The sequence below is a fragment of the Vicia villosa genome, linkage group LG3 (genome assembly GCF_029867415.1).
Source record: "Vicia villosa cultivar HV-30 ecotype Madison, WI linkage group LG3, Vvil1.0, whole genome shotgun sequence".
Lineage (NCBI taxonomy): Eukaryota > Viridiplantae > Streptophyta > Magnoliopsida > Fabales > Fabaceae > Vicia > Vicia villosa.
Window position 1 is genome coordinate 125,535,775 of NC_081182.1, and position 17,265 is coordinate 125,553,039.

At 33.2% G+C, this 17,265-nt stretch overlaps 1 protein-coding gene across 1 annotated transcript; it reads right to left on the reverse strand.

The window, feature by feature from the left end:
- Window positions 1-4,714: 4,714 nt before the first annotated feature.
- LOC131662421 (calcium-dependent protein kinase 2-like) lies at window positions 4,715-9,032 on the reverse strand. The gene is made up of 8 exons (XM_058932207.1): window positions 7,957-9,032; window positions 6,764-6,907; window positions 6,514-6,666; window positions 6,316-6,428; window positions 6,071-6,238; window positions 5,854-5,981; window positions 5,077-5,197; window positions 4,715-4,989 (listed from the first exon to the last, which is right to left on the reverse strand). Exons 1-8 carry the CDS (start codon window positions 8,726-8,728, stop codon window positions 4,915-4,917), a joined length of 1,674 nt encoding a protein of 557 aa, XP_058788190.1. The 5' UTR covers window positions 8,729-9,032; the 3' UTR covers window positions 4,715-4,914.
- Window positions 9,033-17,265: the final 8,233 nt, after the last annotated feature.

Here is a 17,265-nt window from a genome sequence, read left to right on the forward strand (position 1 = left end):
TGGATTAAGACCTCGTAGGAGATAGGCAAAATCACCTTAGTCGGGTGGACTGAGGTAGTTTGAGTTAAAAGGAACAGGATAATCAATTGTGTATTTAATTTTTAATTTGTTTAAAAATCCAATCTAACTCCCCTATTGTGTTTTTCGTGGATTAAGACCTCTGATAAAGAATACTCATAAAAGAAGGGTGCACCAATAAAGAAAGATAAATTATGTCAAATAGCAGTTACGAAATCAAAAGGCAGCATTTATTATCATTACTAGAGTAACCATTATTATTAGGGGCAGTAACAAAACTTAGGCAGAATAGGGTTAAATAAGTTTTCGGTCCCTTTAAATATTGCAGTTTTCATTTTTAGTCCCTCCCTGCCTTTAGGCAACAATTTTTACAAAAAAAATCGTTGCCAAAACCAGCTAAAATCGTTGCCTAAAGGCAGGAAGGGACTAAAAATGAAATTCCAATATTTATAGGGACCAAAAACTTATTTAACCCAAGAAGGGAAATAGAGATGTGAGTGTTAGATACTTGGGAGGGAGAGAACTAAGTTCTCGAATCTTGGTATTAGGGAGGTGTAGATATTCGAAGTTCTGCGATACTATTTTGTAATTCAAGGGATTTTCCCTATCTACTTCTTCTATATCAATTGGTTTCTATCAACTGGGATCAAAGCACTTCTGATCTGGGAGAGGAAATAAAAAAAGAGAAGAAAAAAAAGAGTTATCATCAAGAATGGAAGGAATGTTTGACTTTGTTGATGAAGTGCTGAAAGAAAATAGATATTGGAGAAGAGAACTCAAAAAATTATGATTAAATACCAATCTTTGAAGGAAGCAGATATTCCAAAGACAACCATTATAACTCATTCAGTTCATTATGAGTTTGTTGTTATCCGTGGCGGAGTCAGAAATTTTAGACAGTTTAGACAAAAATTTTCCACTATTGATTATTTATCTGTTTTAATTTTCACACCATGTTTTTATTAATTTTGTCCCTAATTATGCCCCTGATTTTGTCTAAAAATCAACTATTAAATTGGGAGAGTACAAAAAAAAATAGGGGTCGAGCCCGGACACCTGCCCGGACTAGCTGGGCCTTGGCTCCGCCCCTGATTGTTATGCCGTTTGGACTTACTAACAATCCTTCTACATTTCAATCGTTTAATGAATGAAATGTTGAAGCCATATTTAAGATTTGTTTTGATTTTATTTGATGATATATTGGTCTATAGCAAATCTAATGAGGAACATCATAAGCATTTGCAAGCTATTCTAGAGCTACTGAAGGAGCACCAACTATTTGCGAACATGAAAAAGTGCACTTTTGGCCAAACTCAATTAGAGTATTTAGGTCACATTATTTTAGAGGAAGGACTAGCAGCTGATAAAAAAAACTAATTGTTATGATGGAGTGGCTCATTCCTAAAGATCTCACAGGTTATTATAGAAGGTCCGTGAAGGATTATGGCAAGATAGTTAGACCACTTACCCATTTGTTGAAAAAAGATTGTTCCCTTTGGAATGACGACGCCCAGAACGCTTTTGAGAAATTGAAGAAATTGATGGTTGAATTACCCATACTAATAATTCCAGATTTCTCCAAAATCTTCACTATAGAAACTGATGCTTCTAACAAAGGATTAGGGGCTGTTTTATCGCAATAAGATCGAAAATGGCTTTTCATAGTCAAACTTTATCAGATATAGCACATTCCAAGTCAGTGTGCGAGAGAGAATTGATGGCCATTGTGGTGCGTATTCAAAAATGGAGACATTACTTGATGGGGGGGGGAATTTCATCATCCTTACGGACCAAAAGAGCCTCAAATTTCTTTGGACCAAAGAGTTCTAGGAGAGACAAAATTCAAGTGGACTTCTAAGCTAGTGAGATTTGACTTTGAAATTCAATAGAAATCTGGACAACAAAACAGAGTGGCTTATGCACCGGGAAGGAATGAGGAAAGAATTCAGCACTATGTTGCCACTTGTGACGTTTGCCAATTGAACAAATATAAAACCTTGTCTCCTGTTGGTCTACTACAACCACTGCCAATTCCTACTCAGGTATGGATGATACCTCAATGGATTTTATAGAAGGGTTGCCTAAAGTACATGGCAAAAATGTGATTTTGGTCGTAGTAGATCGTTTTACCAAATATGCTCACTTCATGACTTTGTTAGACAACGTCAACGTATAGATCACCAAGCCAAAAAACACCAAATAAAATTTAGTTTTGATAGTTAATTGAAAAGAGTGCTAGTGGAAGGTATTCCTATAGATCGCACAAGTCGTCTATACGAACTACGTTATTGGAACTCATATATGCAATAAGTGATATGGAATTGATCAACACAATAAGATGAACTAATTGACTTTAATCAAGTAACACAGTATTATTTGTTTATACCAAGTTATTTGCAAGGTTATTTCCAATTCTAATAAGCAAAATGGTTAAGTTATGTATTTTATCAAACACTGGTGTGCGAACGAATTTCAAAAAAATTCTTTTGGTTTGTGTTTATATGAAAACCACTTCTAACTAAAGTGATTATAAGCTAATCAACACAACAATTTAAACAAAAAAAATTGCAGAAAAATTCTTACGAGTCAATCGATAAATCAATGATATCCAAAAAATTACGTAATAAAATTAAGCAAGTAAAGAGATAAAAGAGAGAGATCAATACGAGAATTTGTCTCGGCAGTTCCGCACATCGTCCTCCCGTGTGGGTACTTCGGCCCCTAATTCCAATTTCGAAATTAGGAAATTTCTTACTATGCAAAAAGTTGATTACAAGAGAAGTGTTCAAGAGCAAGCCTACAAACCCAACCATTTGATGTTGATTTAACCCCTTCTCTTCTTTTGATCTTGAGCAAGACCGAGACACAATAGATGCCAAATTATTATCAACTATTACTACTCCTTTGTGTTCTTTATCTCCAAAGCTTCCGCGCTCGATCAATTTCACCTACTATAACACAAGCTTTCAATTCGACTCGCCGTTCTCTCGCTACTCCTTTGCGAGTTACCAAAACTCCAAAGCTTTCACTTGGCCGTAATCCTCTCTTGATAGTCTTGCACGGAAACTCCAAAATCTACGAAAGATCTTGGAGGACAAACCCGCGGTTATTCTGGATGAAACCCCCTATAGATCTCATCCTAATATTATCGGCTACACGAGAACCTAATCTGACGTTATCAAACCTCATCTAGAGGCATCCCAACAAAAGATGATTATGTGTGATTTATCAGTGTGTATATGCATAGGTTGGAGGTTAAAGTTGAAGAGCAAATGCAGTAAGTGGTTATAGTTTCATCAAGTTGGAATGATATATTTATAGTTGTGGAAGTTTGGTGGCAAAAGGGAGAAATTCATAATTAAAAGAAATTAAAGAAACTGACTTATGAAACAGTATGTGTAGGCCTGTATGTCGCATGTGTCCACACATTGTGTTAAAAATCATAGTATGTGTCGGCCTGAATGTCGTATGTGTCTTTATATAAGCATATTTCTTTCAGTATGTGCCGGCCGAAGACGATGTATGTGTTGGCCCATGAAACAGAGCCTACAAGCTTCATTATTGAGTTTCATGAGCCGGCCTGAAGGTCGTATGTGTCGGCATGAAAACACATTTCTTTCGGTATGTGTCAGCCTGTGATCATGTATGTGTCGCCCTATGAGACAAAAGCTACAGGCTTCGTTATTGAGTTACATGTGTCGGCCTGAAAAGCGTATAAGTCGGCACATGCAATGCATTTTATATAAAAAGTTGTTTTCAAAGTGGTTTTTGATGATTCCTAAGACCTCTAATGCAATGGTGTCACGCAAACTCAGAGACACTATTTAGCATACATAAATACTAAATTTTCCTATAGTTTTGACATCATGCAAAACATCTAATAATAGGATGCACTCACAGACTTTAAGTTACCCTTTTTCTGCTAAGGAAGATGCTGAAATTTTCATCAAATTAGTGGTAAAGTTACATGGTTTTCCATCAAGCATTGTGTCTGATAGGGATAAAATATTTCTCTGCCATTTTCTGGTCTGAGTTGTTTAAAATGGATGGTATTGAGTTAAGGTTCAATTTCGTATATCATCCTCAAACTGATGGTCAAACTGAAGTAATAAATCAGTGTTTGGAAACCTATTTGAGGTGTCTCAGAGGGACTCAACCAAAGTGGTTAGGGTGGGCTGAATTTTGGTTCAACAACAACTATAACAACTATACTAGTTCCTTGAAATTAACTCCCTTAATTGAGGGAGAAGTTAATGAGTTAACTAAAGAGAAAGGTCAAATGTTACGTGAGATCAAGTCTAATATAGTGAAAGCCCAAGTTCAGATGAAATTATGCAGATCAGTCGAGAAGACCAATTACTTTCTCTGTCCGTGATTGGGTTTATCTTAAGCTACAGCCTTACCGATTGAAGTCTCTTGCTAAGAAGAGGAATTCCCAATATTCTGTACTATTTTCCTATAACTATTGTAAGCATAATATTATGGTCTTTTAATTGTCCACCAGAATTATTATCAGTGAAGTATTCCTATTCTACAAATTATTTCTGTTCAGTGCCACTTTCTATCACAATGTTCCTACAAAGACATGGTCATTTCCAGAATCCAACCCATTTAACTACTAGCATTTTGGTGTGGCATAGTCATAATCAATATCCAATCCTTTTGCATCATATTCTTAATAAACAACAGAAGCTGATGATTTCAAGTGCAAAAACTTGTCTAATCTTATTGAGGTATCAACTTTGCTATATGAGTTTATAATTCATGTCCAAGACAAATTTGAAGAGGACTCAGAAATAGAATATCTATGGAGAAACAAAAAGAGAATTCCAAAATCAAAAACTTTACATGTCTATCAAATTATATGATATTTCAGAAGCACTTCTCAGAAGTATTTTAGAATATCTTTACTTGTTGCTGGTTTCCACTTCTCATCATTGCACAGAATTCTTCATAGTTGATTCTACCATCCTGTGGAACCACAAAACTGAGTATTAAACTATTGAAATTGAAGAAAAACATGTAATGTAATGAGTGACCCCAAAAAAATAGGCTTACATGATCTGTGTCAACTTCAGATATGATTGTATCAACTTCTGATATGATTTCTTTGATTGTGGCATCATCTCCCATACCATATTCTTTCATGGCTGTTTCCAGTTCATCTCTTGTTATAAACCTATATTGAGATCAATTAGACTCTTCATCAATATGAATGACTCTTTGGTACGAAAAAACAGTCAGACACGAACACCAGACACGACACTAACACCCTGACACAGATAATAATTTGAAAAAATGAATAAATTGAACGTTATCACAAATGTCGGTGTCGGTGTCTAGCCCTGACACTGATACTGATGTCTTTTTTCAAATGTTTCGGTGCTACAGAGTGTTTGAATCAATAGTGAATTTGGCTAAGAAAAAATGGTAAATCGGGCATGAGGTCGGAATATTGACATAGGCAATGTCGTCAAGCATGAGATCTTAAGTAGGATCGATCGGCTTGTGAAAGATCGTAAAAATCAGATCGTTAGCACTTAAGGTCCTAATGAAGGGAAAAATGGTAATTTCATATATATTTATACAGACATACACAAAAACATGAAAAATATAATTCAGGCCCAAAAACAAAGGCCAAACACATTTTTTTTTTTACGATTTTGCTTCAAAAAGCTCGATCTTGACCATATCGGCCACAAAAACAATCTCAGGCATCCTTGGCACGTAAGATCATCTTACGATCCAGAACTTGGTCTTGACTACACTGGACATAGGTAAAAACTAATGGAGGAAGTAATTAGGATGGAGGAGAATGCAAAATGAAGGACTTACCCACTGCTGTCTTTATCAAAATATTGGAAGGCCTTGTAAAGATGATCATCTCTTTCTAACTTGTGTCTGTGCATTGTAGCAGTGATGAATTCAATGCAATCAATTGTGCCATTTCCATCTACATCAGCCTACATTTCATGCCAGGGAATGTCTGTTACGAAAAAATTTCGAAAAGAAAGAAAGAAAATATAGTGCACAAAACTTAAGAACTGCTTACAGCTTCCATGAGTTGCTTAACTTCAGCTTCTGATAGCTTTGAGCCAAGTCTTTGCAATCCTGCTTTAAGTTCTTCATAGGTGATTGTGCCACTGTTGTCAGTGTCCATATTCGTAAACATCGACTTCAAACCTCGGATCTCTTCTTCCGACATATTCTCAGCAATGACCTTAAAGAAGATTATAAAAGTTTATACTAAAAGTGCTTAATTAGTATGTTTATCCAAACAGTGTCTAAGAGGAATACCTTCAATGCAACTTTCTTTAGCTTATTCATAGCTCTGAATTGCTTCATTCGAGAGAGAACTGCACTGTCTATTGGCTTATCAGAAGCATTTCCATCTTTAATCCATGGATGCTCTAATCATTCATGCAACATATGAATCAGATTGCGAAGAAAATAAAATCAACTAATCAAGAAAATTCATATAAGAATGTTACACACCTAGAACCTGCGCGGAAGTGATGCGTTTCTTCGGATCCTGTATAAGCATTTTACGAACAAGATCCTTGGCGCTGTTCGATATTTTAGGCCACGGTTCACTTTCAAAATCGATATGACCTTCCAATATTGCATCAAATATTCCCTTTTCGGTCTCTGCGGAAAAATATGTGTCCAAAATATTAGACAAGCCTGAAAAACTAATTTCGATTTTCAGTTGTTCTATTGTATGAAAATCATAATCATAGTTTACCAGCCCAAAATGGAGGAACACCACTAAGTAAGATGTATAGTATTACTCCTGCACTCCATATATCTATTTCCTTTCCGCATCTGCGACGAAGAACTTCCGGAGCCACGTAATAAGCACTTCCAACTATATCGCGATACACCTTTCCTGCAAAGCATTAGTTTTGAGAAATTTAGTCACATGGAGTTGCCAAACTAAGTCTGATTTCCTACAAATCCTATTTCAACTGACGAAAACCTATATTGTTAGGTTGAACACAATACCAGGTTCGAACCCTGTACCTCACGGCTGAGTCTGAGTTTCTATTGGTTATTACTGTTTCGTCTATGTATTAGGCAAAAAAAGTCGGATTAATCCTTCATAAATGCAAGAAGGTCCATCGCATTAAAGGGTGTAAATTTCCATATCCATGCTAGTATTAATATAGTTCATTGGTGGTCATAGTTCAAATTTGATATAAAAGATGTCATAATTGCATACACATGGGAAGAACAAAAAACGTCATATAAAGCTACTGTTAAATTAACTGGCAGAAGTAAATTTCAACTTAAATCCAAACCAGCTTCTGAGAAAACAAAACTACCAATAACAAATATAGCCAATAACTCTACCAGAACTAAGGTATCTCGTACAACTGCATAGACTAATCCGTATTACGTATCAGTCAGAGATTCCAAGTCAGGTTTATACAAAACTAAGCTAACAATAATAAATATGGCAAACAAATCTACCAAAATTAAGGTATCTCGTGCAACTGCGAGGCTAATCCGTCTTACATATCGGTCCGGGATTCCAAGCCAAGTTCATACAAAACAGATTTACCAATACCAAATATGGCCAACAAAACCACCACAACTAACGTATCCCGTACAACTGCATAGGCTAATCCATCTTTCGTATCAGTCAGGGATTCCAAACCAGCTTCTGACAAAACAAAGCTACCAATAACTAATATGGCCAACAAATCGGCCAAAACTAAGATATCTCGTGCAATGCATAGGCCAATCCCTCTTACGTATCGGTCAGGTATTCATACAAAACAAAGCTACCAATAACAATTATGGCCAACAAATCTACCCGAACTAAGGTATCTCGTACAACTGCACAGACTAATAGACAAAAACAGAAATAGACAAATGGATGGATGGATCAAAAACAAACAAAAAAAAGACAAACAGATGGATCAAAAACTTTACCTTCTTCAATAAAAACAGACAAACCAAAATCTGTGGCCTTAAGAAGAGCACTTTCATCTTTACTAGACAACAAGAAATTCTCTGGCTTCAGATCCCTATGCATAACCCCCATAAAATGACAAATATGAACAACATTAACAATCTGTCTACATATAATAGCAGCAGCTTTTTCACTATAATGTCCTTTAGCAATAATCCTATCAAAAAGCTCCCCACCAGCACAAAGCTCCATAACAACATGAACCGAATTCTTATCCTCATAAGCTCCTTTAAACTCAACAATATTCGGTTGACCACTCAAATGCTGCATAATCTGAATCTCCCTCTTTATATCCTCCTTATCAGATTTACTCACAAGCTTCCTCTTCGAAATCGACTTACACGCGTAAAGCAACCGAGTCGAATTCTCAGTACATAGATATGTTACTCCAAATTGGCCCCTACCCAATTCCTTTCCAAGTGTGTAGAAATCTCTCACATCTTCAAAACCTTTTCCTAGGATTGTGTTTGTGTCTTGCTTGATCACAGGCTTTGGACTTGGAGCAGAAACTGATGAAGGCTTCAAAGGTGTCATCTGAGGAATCACATGAGATGATGCAGGTTGTTTTTGTTTTTCAGGTTGATGTGGTGTTCTTGAATGGTTGACTTGTTCATGGTTGTTCTTGTTCCTATGATTGTGTTGACCAGAAGATTCAGCATATCTATAACCATTGTTGTGTTCTGGTTCTGAATCTTTATCTTTATCTTTATCTTTACTTAGTAAACAACCCATTTTTTCAGAATCTCAAATTCAACTCTTGTAACTAAGAAACAATGAAAAAAAATGATTTTTTTTTAATCACTGTTTGGGATTGATTAAGGCAAAAACATAATCTTTTGATCATAAATATGTGAAAAACATTGAAAGAAAGGAAAAATGAAATGACCCTGATGATGATATTGAAGAAATATGTGCAGAGAATGTGGAAAATGGAAAGAGAAAAGACAAAGTTTGATAGTTTGATGAAGAAATGAAAAACCTATTAATATTATTATTGTAAAGGTAGAGAGTTGAATGAAAGAGTGTGAAAGAGTTGAATGAGGATTTAAAAAATGGGAAGTGTAGTTGTAAATTTGATGGAGTAATAATTGTGGAAAATGAATATTTATACAATTGAAAAAATGTTCAAAAATTAAAAAGAAGGTTTTTGAAGGAAGTTTTGTATCTTAATTTTTAAGAAACTTTGTGAGTAAGTAATATTTTAATGTTTCTATAAATGTTTAAAATATTAAATTTTGTCAGAAACAAATTCTTAAAATAAATTTTGTTTTCTTTTTCAAAAATTTATATCGACTTTTTTCTAGTAGTAAAAATTAAATTTAATATTTTGGAAACTTAAAAAACATATGTTTCATATCAATCATTTGCGATACATTTTGAGATATTACTCGCATTATTTTATATGATTAACTTTTTTTTTTAAGAAAAAAGAATGATTGATTTTTTAAACAAATTTAATATAATATTGAATATTTATTTTATTTATATTATTATTTTTTATATTTTTTAATTTATATGTATACTAAAAGTGAATATATAAAAATTATTTAATAAAAGATTATATTCCATATTTATTTTTAATTACATAAAATATTAAGCTAAGTCATTTTTAAATGGTAAAATATTACTTTTCTAATCCAACCCACAAGTTAATATTGTTTGGATCACTTTTGGAATTATTATAAATTTATCACAAAGATCACAATAAAAATTTTATTATAAAATCAAACACTCTTTAATTTATTTATAGTTTTTTAATCTATATAAGGAAATAAAAAAGCTATAATTATTTTTAACAAAAAGATAGAAGAAAACAAAAAAGGAGTTGGTAATGAAGAACAAGTCAACAAGATCCGTGTATTTTATTTATGGATTTTAAAGTTGAAAGTCATTGGTTTAATGGTTTTCACAAGAAAAGGAACAAGAGGGACAGTGAAGAGAAGCTTCCTTGACAAAGGGAGGGACAGCTTTCTCATCAAATGATGTTGAAAGCGTGTATCCAATAGAAATATGACACGTCATTCTTCTTTTTGACTAATGAAGTCATATTGATAAAATATTATTAAATACATAAAATAAAATTTTTAGAAAATATTTAAAAGGCTGTTTTTCCAAAGTTGGATCTTAGTGGCCACTAATCATTTGAAAAAAATTAGTATTTTAGCATTTTTTTTAATATTAAAAAAAATATTTGTCACAAATGTTTGTCTCCTAATAAATATTGTTGAAATTTGAAAATTGATATTTGTTGACGAATTTAAAATCAATTTTATAAATATTTTTCATAATTGTTTTAGTAAGAAAAATGTCTACTGTGAATTACATAACTGTTTGGAAATTTTTTTATGAAATATAGTTGAATAGTTAATAAGTTGTATGTAAAAAGTATTTAACCAATATTAGAAAAATAATTTATTTTGTTCATTTTTAGTAGTTGAGAAAATGTAATTGATTTTATACATATTTTAGTTAAAAAAATATTTTACTGAATTTAATTATAATTATTTTAATAAGAAAAGTGTAGTAAATAAATGTAAGGAAACAATATTTATGAATAATATAGTTAATTAGTTAGTAAAGTAGCTAACATATAGTAGAAAAGATTTAGAAATTTATTTAATTGATTTTTAATAGTTAGGAAAATGTAACTAGTTTTATATATATTAGTAATAAATGGTACTTAATTTAGTCATATTATTTACACCAAGTAATGTATCTGTTTTGGACTAAATAAATGTTAAAGAACAATTTTTATGAAATATATTTAATTAATAAATAAGTATTATTAAATAAGTAGTAATAAATATCAGAAAAAATAGTAAGTTATTTAGTTTGTGTATTTACAATAAGTGACAACCTATAGTGAGAAGTCATGTAAGTGATATTTTTGTAATCACATTGGTTTCTAAGGTTGGCATATTTATAGAAATTCCTAGGCTTACATCGGACTCCTAGGAAGTAGCAACTACTTCTAGGAGCGTCGGAAAGGGGGGCATTTAATCTATATTATTTAGGAGAACATGAATAATTTCCCCTTACTCCTTCTTTACATTTGTAGAGTGAGACATGTGACCTCCCACGTTCCCACGATTCAGAAGACGCATTTAGGGAGTGGGCAATGTATTTGAGAAATGGGCGTAATATGAGAATGATGGACGCTTGATCTAGTAAACAGTTGATTAGGAAGATGTTGTAGGTGACGTGTTACGTTGTTCACCTTCCACAACGGTTAGACAAACTTCACCTCAAGCACGTTCAGGACAAGATACTAAGATAAGCATGGCACATACTAAGTCAAGAATGTGAGAGTTCTTTCTTTAGATGCAATCGTTATATTGTGACTTATAAGGACAAGAAAAATCAGATACCCCGCTCACCAAGAAAAGGTAAGATTTTAGAATTATGATATTCTTTGAATTATCTCGGCGAAAAACCTTAATTGTTTCCGAAAAGTGAATTTTAATTATTTGTTAAGAGTTAATGTAAATTTGGGGAAGATCATGTCGATTTTCATCCTGAATATCCAAGTAAGTGAGAATAATCATCAGTAAATAGTACAAAGTATTGAGATCCTTCGATTATAGGGGGTGTGAACAGGACCCCAAAATATCATAATGCACAAAATAAAATGACGAAGGTGAAATAGAGATGATGTTATTAAATGATAAAGTTATTTATTCAGTAGTTTAACATACGGTAAAATCAAGATTCTCTTTTGTAATATATCATAAAATATCATAAGATGCAATAGGATTCATTTTTCTAATAGAACCATGATCAAGACGATGATGCCAAAGTCCAATGGAAGAATCTTTGGAAGTGGCACATGTGTTAGGCCTTTGAGGAACATGAAATTTAGTGAGCTCAAATGATCTTCTAATATTACATCCATTCCCTATTACTTTCCCTGTCTATGGATCTTGCACACAACATTTAGAGGAAGAGGAGGTAGCTTCGTAACCAAGACCAGGTAATTGGCCAATAGAGATAAAGTTAAAACTTAGTTTAGGAATGATATATATGTTAGGTAACCTTAAATAAGACAACAAGAGAAAACTTTTATGTTACTATCATAAGAGACCGCCAGCATTGTGAATAAAATGAGTGAAATGCATATATCACGTGATTACATAAAAAAAGACATTGTTATGTGAGAATATAAATACAACTTAGAATCATTTGGTGTGGTGGAATAAATGGTGGGATTATTACTGTTACCATCAGAGACATTATCTAACAAGAGGTTTAAGATCAACGATAAAGAAAGCATATTAAGCATATTCTATAGAATCATTGGCAACAACAACAATTGTAAATGCATGATTGAAAAAGTTGGGACACTGTATTCTTACTTTGATCAGTTTGTGAAGGACGAGTTCAAAAATTTTGAATAAAGTGTTTGGGTGTCTTACAGTATCAACAACAATTTGAAGCAATACGACTCTTTTTCTTGCAATTATGACATTCCACAACGAGACACTCAAAGAAATAATTTCTAGACTTACAATACCGACGGCAAGAACTTGTTGTTGTATTTGTAACTTTGAAGGCAAAATCATCTTCCTGACAAAGAATTTCTAATCTAGTTTCTTCATGCTTGAGTCAAGGAAGGGAATTTTATAGTGTAGGCAAAGGGTTTTACTGCAACAAAGATGCTCTAATCAATTCATAATCATTAGTGAGAGCCATAAAAATTTAATAAGCTGAATATGATTGTGATAAGTCTTATATGTTTTTAAGCCAGTTGTATCATTCAGAGAAGGCTCACACGAGACTAACTAATTCCATATTATTTCCATTTATGCTAAAACTCATAAAAAGGTTGATCAAATTATTGTTTGAAATCACTAAGATATTTCAACTATTGATATTGATGAGATAAACCAATGATATTATAATGTTGTTTTAAATGATCCTATATCTCCTTGGAATTTTTAAATCACCTAAATTGCATTTGGATACTTGGATTTCAACTATTGTGAAAACCAAGTAATGATCTGATGGTTCTTACTATATCGTTCCTCTAATTTATTTGCATGGGCTTATGGTTCTTCATTATCACCTATTGTGGGACACTTTTTATGACATGTCAGTTATCAAGAGAGTCGTCGACCTTTCAAAAATCCCCATATTGATTCAACTTATTGGTTATAATTAGAGCCATTAAGAGTTACCGTAATAGGAATCATAACTTCATACTTCTCCCTTGTATGTCAAAAGTTTCAATGTAAGCAATCACCAAAAAAGGATATGGTGGTGCCTTAATAAATCAGTGAAGCACCGATTAATAACAATAGTAATAAAATAGAATATCCGGAAGAAAAAATAAAAATATTGCAAAAAAAAACCTAAGCTCTTTATGCCATATAGAAACCTATAAGATATAGGAAAAAGCTTTTCATATTTTATATTTGTATCAAGTACAAGCATGTGATCCTTTTTATAATAATCATAACATAATAACAATATAAATTACAATAATGAAAAAATCAAAAAGTATCATAACATATGGTAACATCCTCTTTCATCATTATTTGGTAATAGAATTTTTAAATTTTTTTTTATAGATATAGGATCACGATAATTTAGTATAATAGACCAAGACCAATCCATTTATTCACGATAATGAGTGTGGTATCAAATTTGGAAGGGTAAAAAATATAAGGTGAAAAGTGAAAATAATATGCATACAAAATTGATGTCGGATTATGATGGCAGTCGTGATTGTGTGATTTGTACGAGCAATCTTGAATGAAATCAAAGGAACAATGAGAAAAAGTCATACCAAAGTGTGAAGAAGTGAGAAAAAATCTATCAAGAGGAAGAAATATGGACTTAACGGATTATTGAAAAATCATGAAGAAATTGTGAGTATTTTTCATCACAATTTAAATAATGACATATGTCCAGTAAATTGATCATATATGGAGTTTCGTAGATCATATTGAGATGGATTTTTTGCAAAAGAAATCTAAAAATGAGACTTAGCCACTTGAAAAAATGTGCCTGCATTGCTCCTCAACGTGCCTGTGTTTCATCATCATTACTCAGTGCGACCGTGTTGCTTTTTAATGCTCCCGTGTTGGGACACATGTCTGACACAAAAAATTGATTTTTAAAGGGCTATTTGGCTACTTTTTCAAGGGGGTTTAAATACGAAGTCCTGAAAGTAATATTTTAGAGCTTTTGGAGGCCATTGAAGCTATTGGAGAGCTTTTTATTCAAGGATTCTTCATGTTCTTCAAATCTACACTATTGGTATTGATTAATTTCAACATGAGTTGCTAGATTCCTTTTAGGTTAGGTTTTATTTGATGATGAACTTGTTTTTACTTGATTGGGACATATGATCAGATGATGTTAATGTAATTTCTTTGAATCTTTATTATGATTCAATTAACGTGCGCATTGCCTTTTGTTTGTATGAAATTCAAATTGATCTTGATAATAGTGACTATTAACCCTGAGTTTATTTATCTGACATACTTTAAATGTTTAATTCTCTATTTGACTCAGAATGGTATAATTGGGAATTTTGATTTAGGAATTAACGAGTTTTGTTGCCTAGTCTGGCGTGACAATTGGCCTGAGGGATCGGGGAGTTAACTTTTAGGATAATGAACTACATGCCAAGGTGTTGGGTGTAGTGGTAATGTTAATCCATCATGTAACTATGTATTAACAGCATTTTTGTTAATGCGTGTTTCATCAATCAAGTAGAAATAAAGGATTCTTACAATAAAACCTAATTAATTTTCTCATCATCGTTATAAAACTCTTTTCTCGCGTTTTCGACTAAATAATCTGAAAAACCTCTTGTTTACTAATTTTAAATTCAATCGCACAACGTACCTTGTTTTAATTTCGCAATCCCTATGGAGACGAATTTATTTGTATTACTTCGATAACAACGCTAGTACACTTGCTTGTAAATTGTCCATCAAGTTCTTAGTGTTGTTGTTGCAAATTATTGATATTTTCAACAAGGCATAGCGTGCGAGTTATTTTCTTTTAGTTCTTACTTTATTTTTATTTTTGGTAATTTATCGTTAATTTTTCTATTAATTGATAGTTTATAATTTATGTTCAATTATTTTCAAACATGTTTGCTTTGTGTTAAGTATTCTCTGTTTGTAGTGTATTTTGAATTTTCAATTGTTACGTATATATTTATTCTGTTAGTACATTACTACTAAAGTATTGTTGTTTGTGTTTGTGCGAGGTTTAGATTTGAAGCTTCTCACGTGGGATCTTGAAATCAAAGAGAAGATATATCACAAGGATTCCAACTGCGAATCCAGTGACATTTGACATCAAAACCTCGGTATTGTTAGGATTAAGAAAAAAACAGTTTGATGGATACACCATCAAGGATCCTTGGGACCATCAAGGCTCCTTAGGTTCTAAGAAACATGATCAATGTTCAACTCGGATAAGGTCACATCTTATCATATGAAACTACAGTTGTTCGATTTCTCTCTAATTGACTGGGTAAAGGAATGGTTGCAATGTATACCAAGGTACATAATTCAGAATTGGAAGGAGTTATAAGAGAGATTCCTTGGAAGATACTATTCAAATGATTAGTTTATGGAAAGAATAAATGAAATGAAAAATTTTAGTCAGGAGGAATATGAGCCATTGTCAGATGTGTGAGAAAGATTTAACTACTACTCTGCAAGTGCACTAACCATGACATGAACTACATGGTATAATTGACACACTTCAATAGCAGACTGATAACTCTTATGCAGATGTTTCTTGATACCTCGGATGGAGGTACATTGAGAACCAAAACAAATAATTAGGTCAAAACACTAATTGAGAATGCATGCCAAAATGAATATCGTTCTAGAAAGCAAGGTATAAAAGAAAAAAAATATATTCTTGCTACAAAGTCACAGACAACGCTTCTAGCTCAAATAGAAATGCTAACGAAGCAATTGATGGAAGCACAGTTGGCTCAAGCAAGTGTTAATTAGGTACAAACCCTTCGACGTGATTTATGTGGAGGTGACCATGCAAATGGGGGTTGTGTGCCTAAAGTGGAGAATGAGGAAGTACATTATTTAAACTTTCAGTCGAGTAACCTTTGCACACCAAGTTGGAGAGACCAACAATGCTTTAAGGTGGGTAATAATCCTACTTCCAAAGGCAGCCAAGGAATATCACCTCTAGAAGAAGCACTGACAAATTTCATGCAATACATTAAATCAAGTTTTAATAAAATGATTAAAAGCCAGAGAAAGATGAATCGGGGCTAGATCACCATAAACCAAAGTATTGCAGCATCAATCAAAAGTTTGAAGATGCAAGTAGGTCAGTTTTTTCAACAAATGGCGGCTCAGGCTAATTTGGAAAGAAGATTCAATGGTAACATTTTGGATAACCCAAAGAATGAAAATTGTAGTGCTATTGGATTGAGGAGTATATTGGTAGGTACACCCACACAAGCTTGTGGGGAGAAGAAAATGAGTAAAGATTATAATAAAGAGAGTGACAAGAAAGTGGTTGTTGAAGGTGATGCTGAGAATAAGAAAAATGAGAGAGAGAAAGGTGAGATTGAGAGTCATTATATGGTCAAGGGTTAGAATCTTGACCAATTTATATATAAGAACTCACTATGGAGGAGGACCAAGAAACATATTCTTAATGATCCTAACCCTGGGCTCACCGATTATATCAAAATACCATACCCTTTCTTGAAAAAGAAACATGAGAAGAGAGATGAAAAAGAAGAGAAGTTCAAAAATTTCAAGGAGATGTTGCAAAAAATTTAGGTCAACGTCCCCTTTTGTAAAGCCATGGACCGAATTTCGGTGTATGCTAAGTTTAAGGAAGAGCTACTCTCTAAAAAATGATGATTGAGAGATGATAAAAATGTCATTTTGGCTGAGGAGTATAGTGTTTTCATTCAAAGGAAGCTTACACCCAAACTTATCGATCCTAGTAGGTTCACTATCTCTTGTTCTACTGGGCCTGTAAAAGTTGACTAAGCCGTTTGTGATTTGGGGGAAAGCATTAATCTAATGTCGCTCTCAATGATGATAAGGTTGTGTCGTGGAGAGCCTAAGTCTACCCATATGAATCTCACATTAGTTGACCGGTCTATAATATATCCCTATGTAATCTTGGAGGATGTATTAATTAAGGTGGATGACCTTGCTTTTTTGGCCGACTATGTAATTCTGGACATGCCTAAAGACGCTGAAACCCCACTGATTCTTGGAAGGCCATTCCTGGAAACATAAAGGGCTTTGATTTATGTG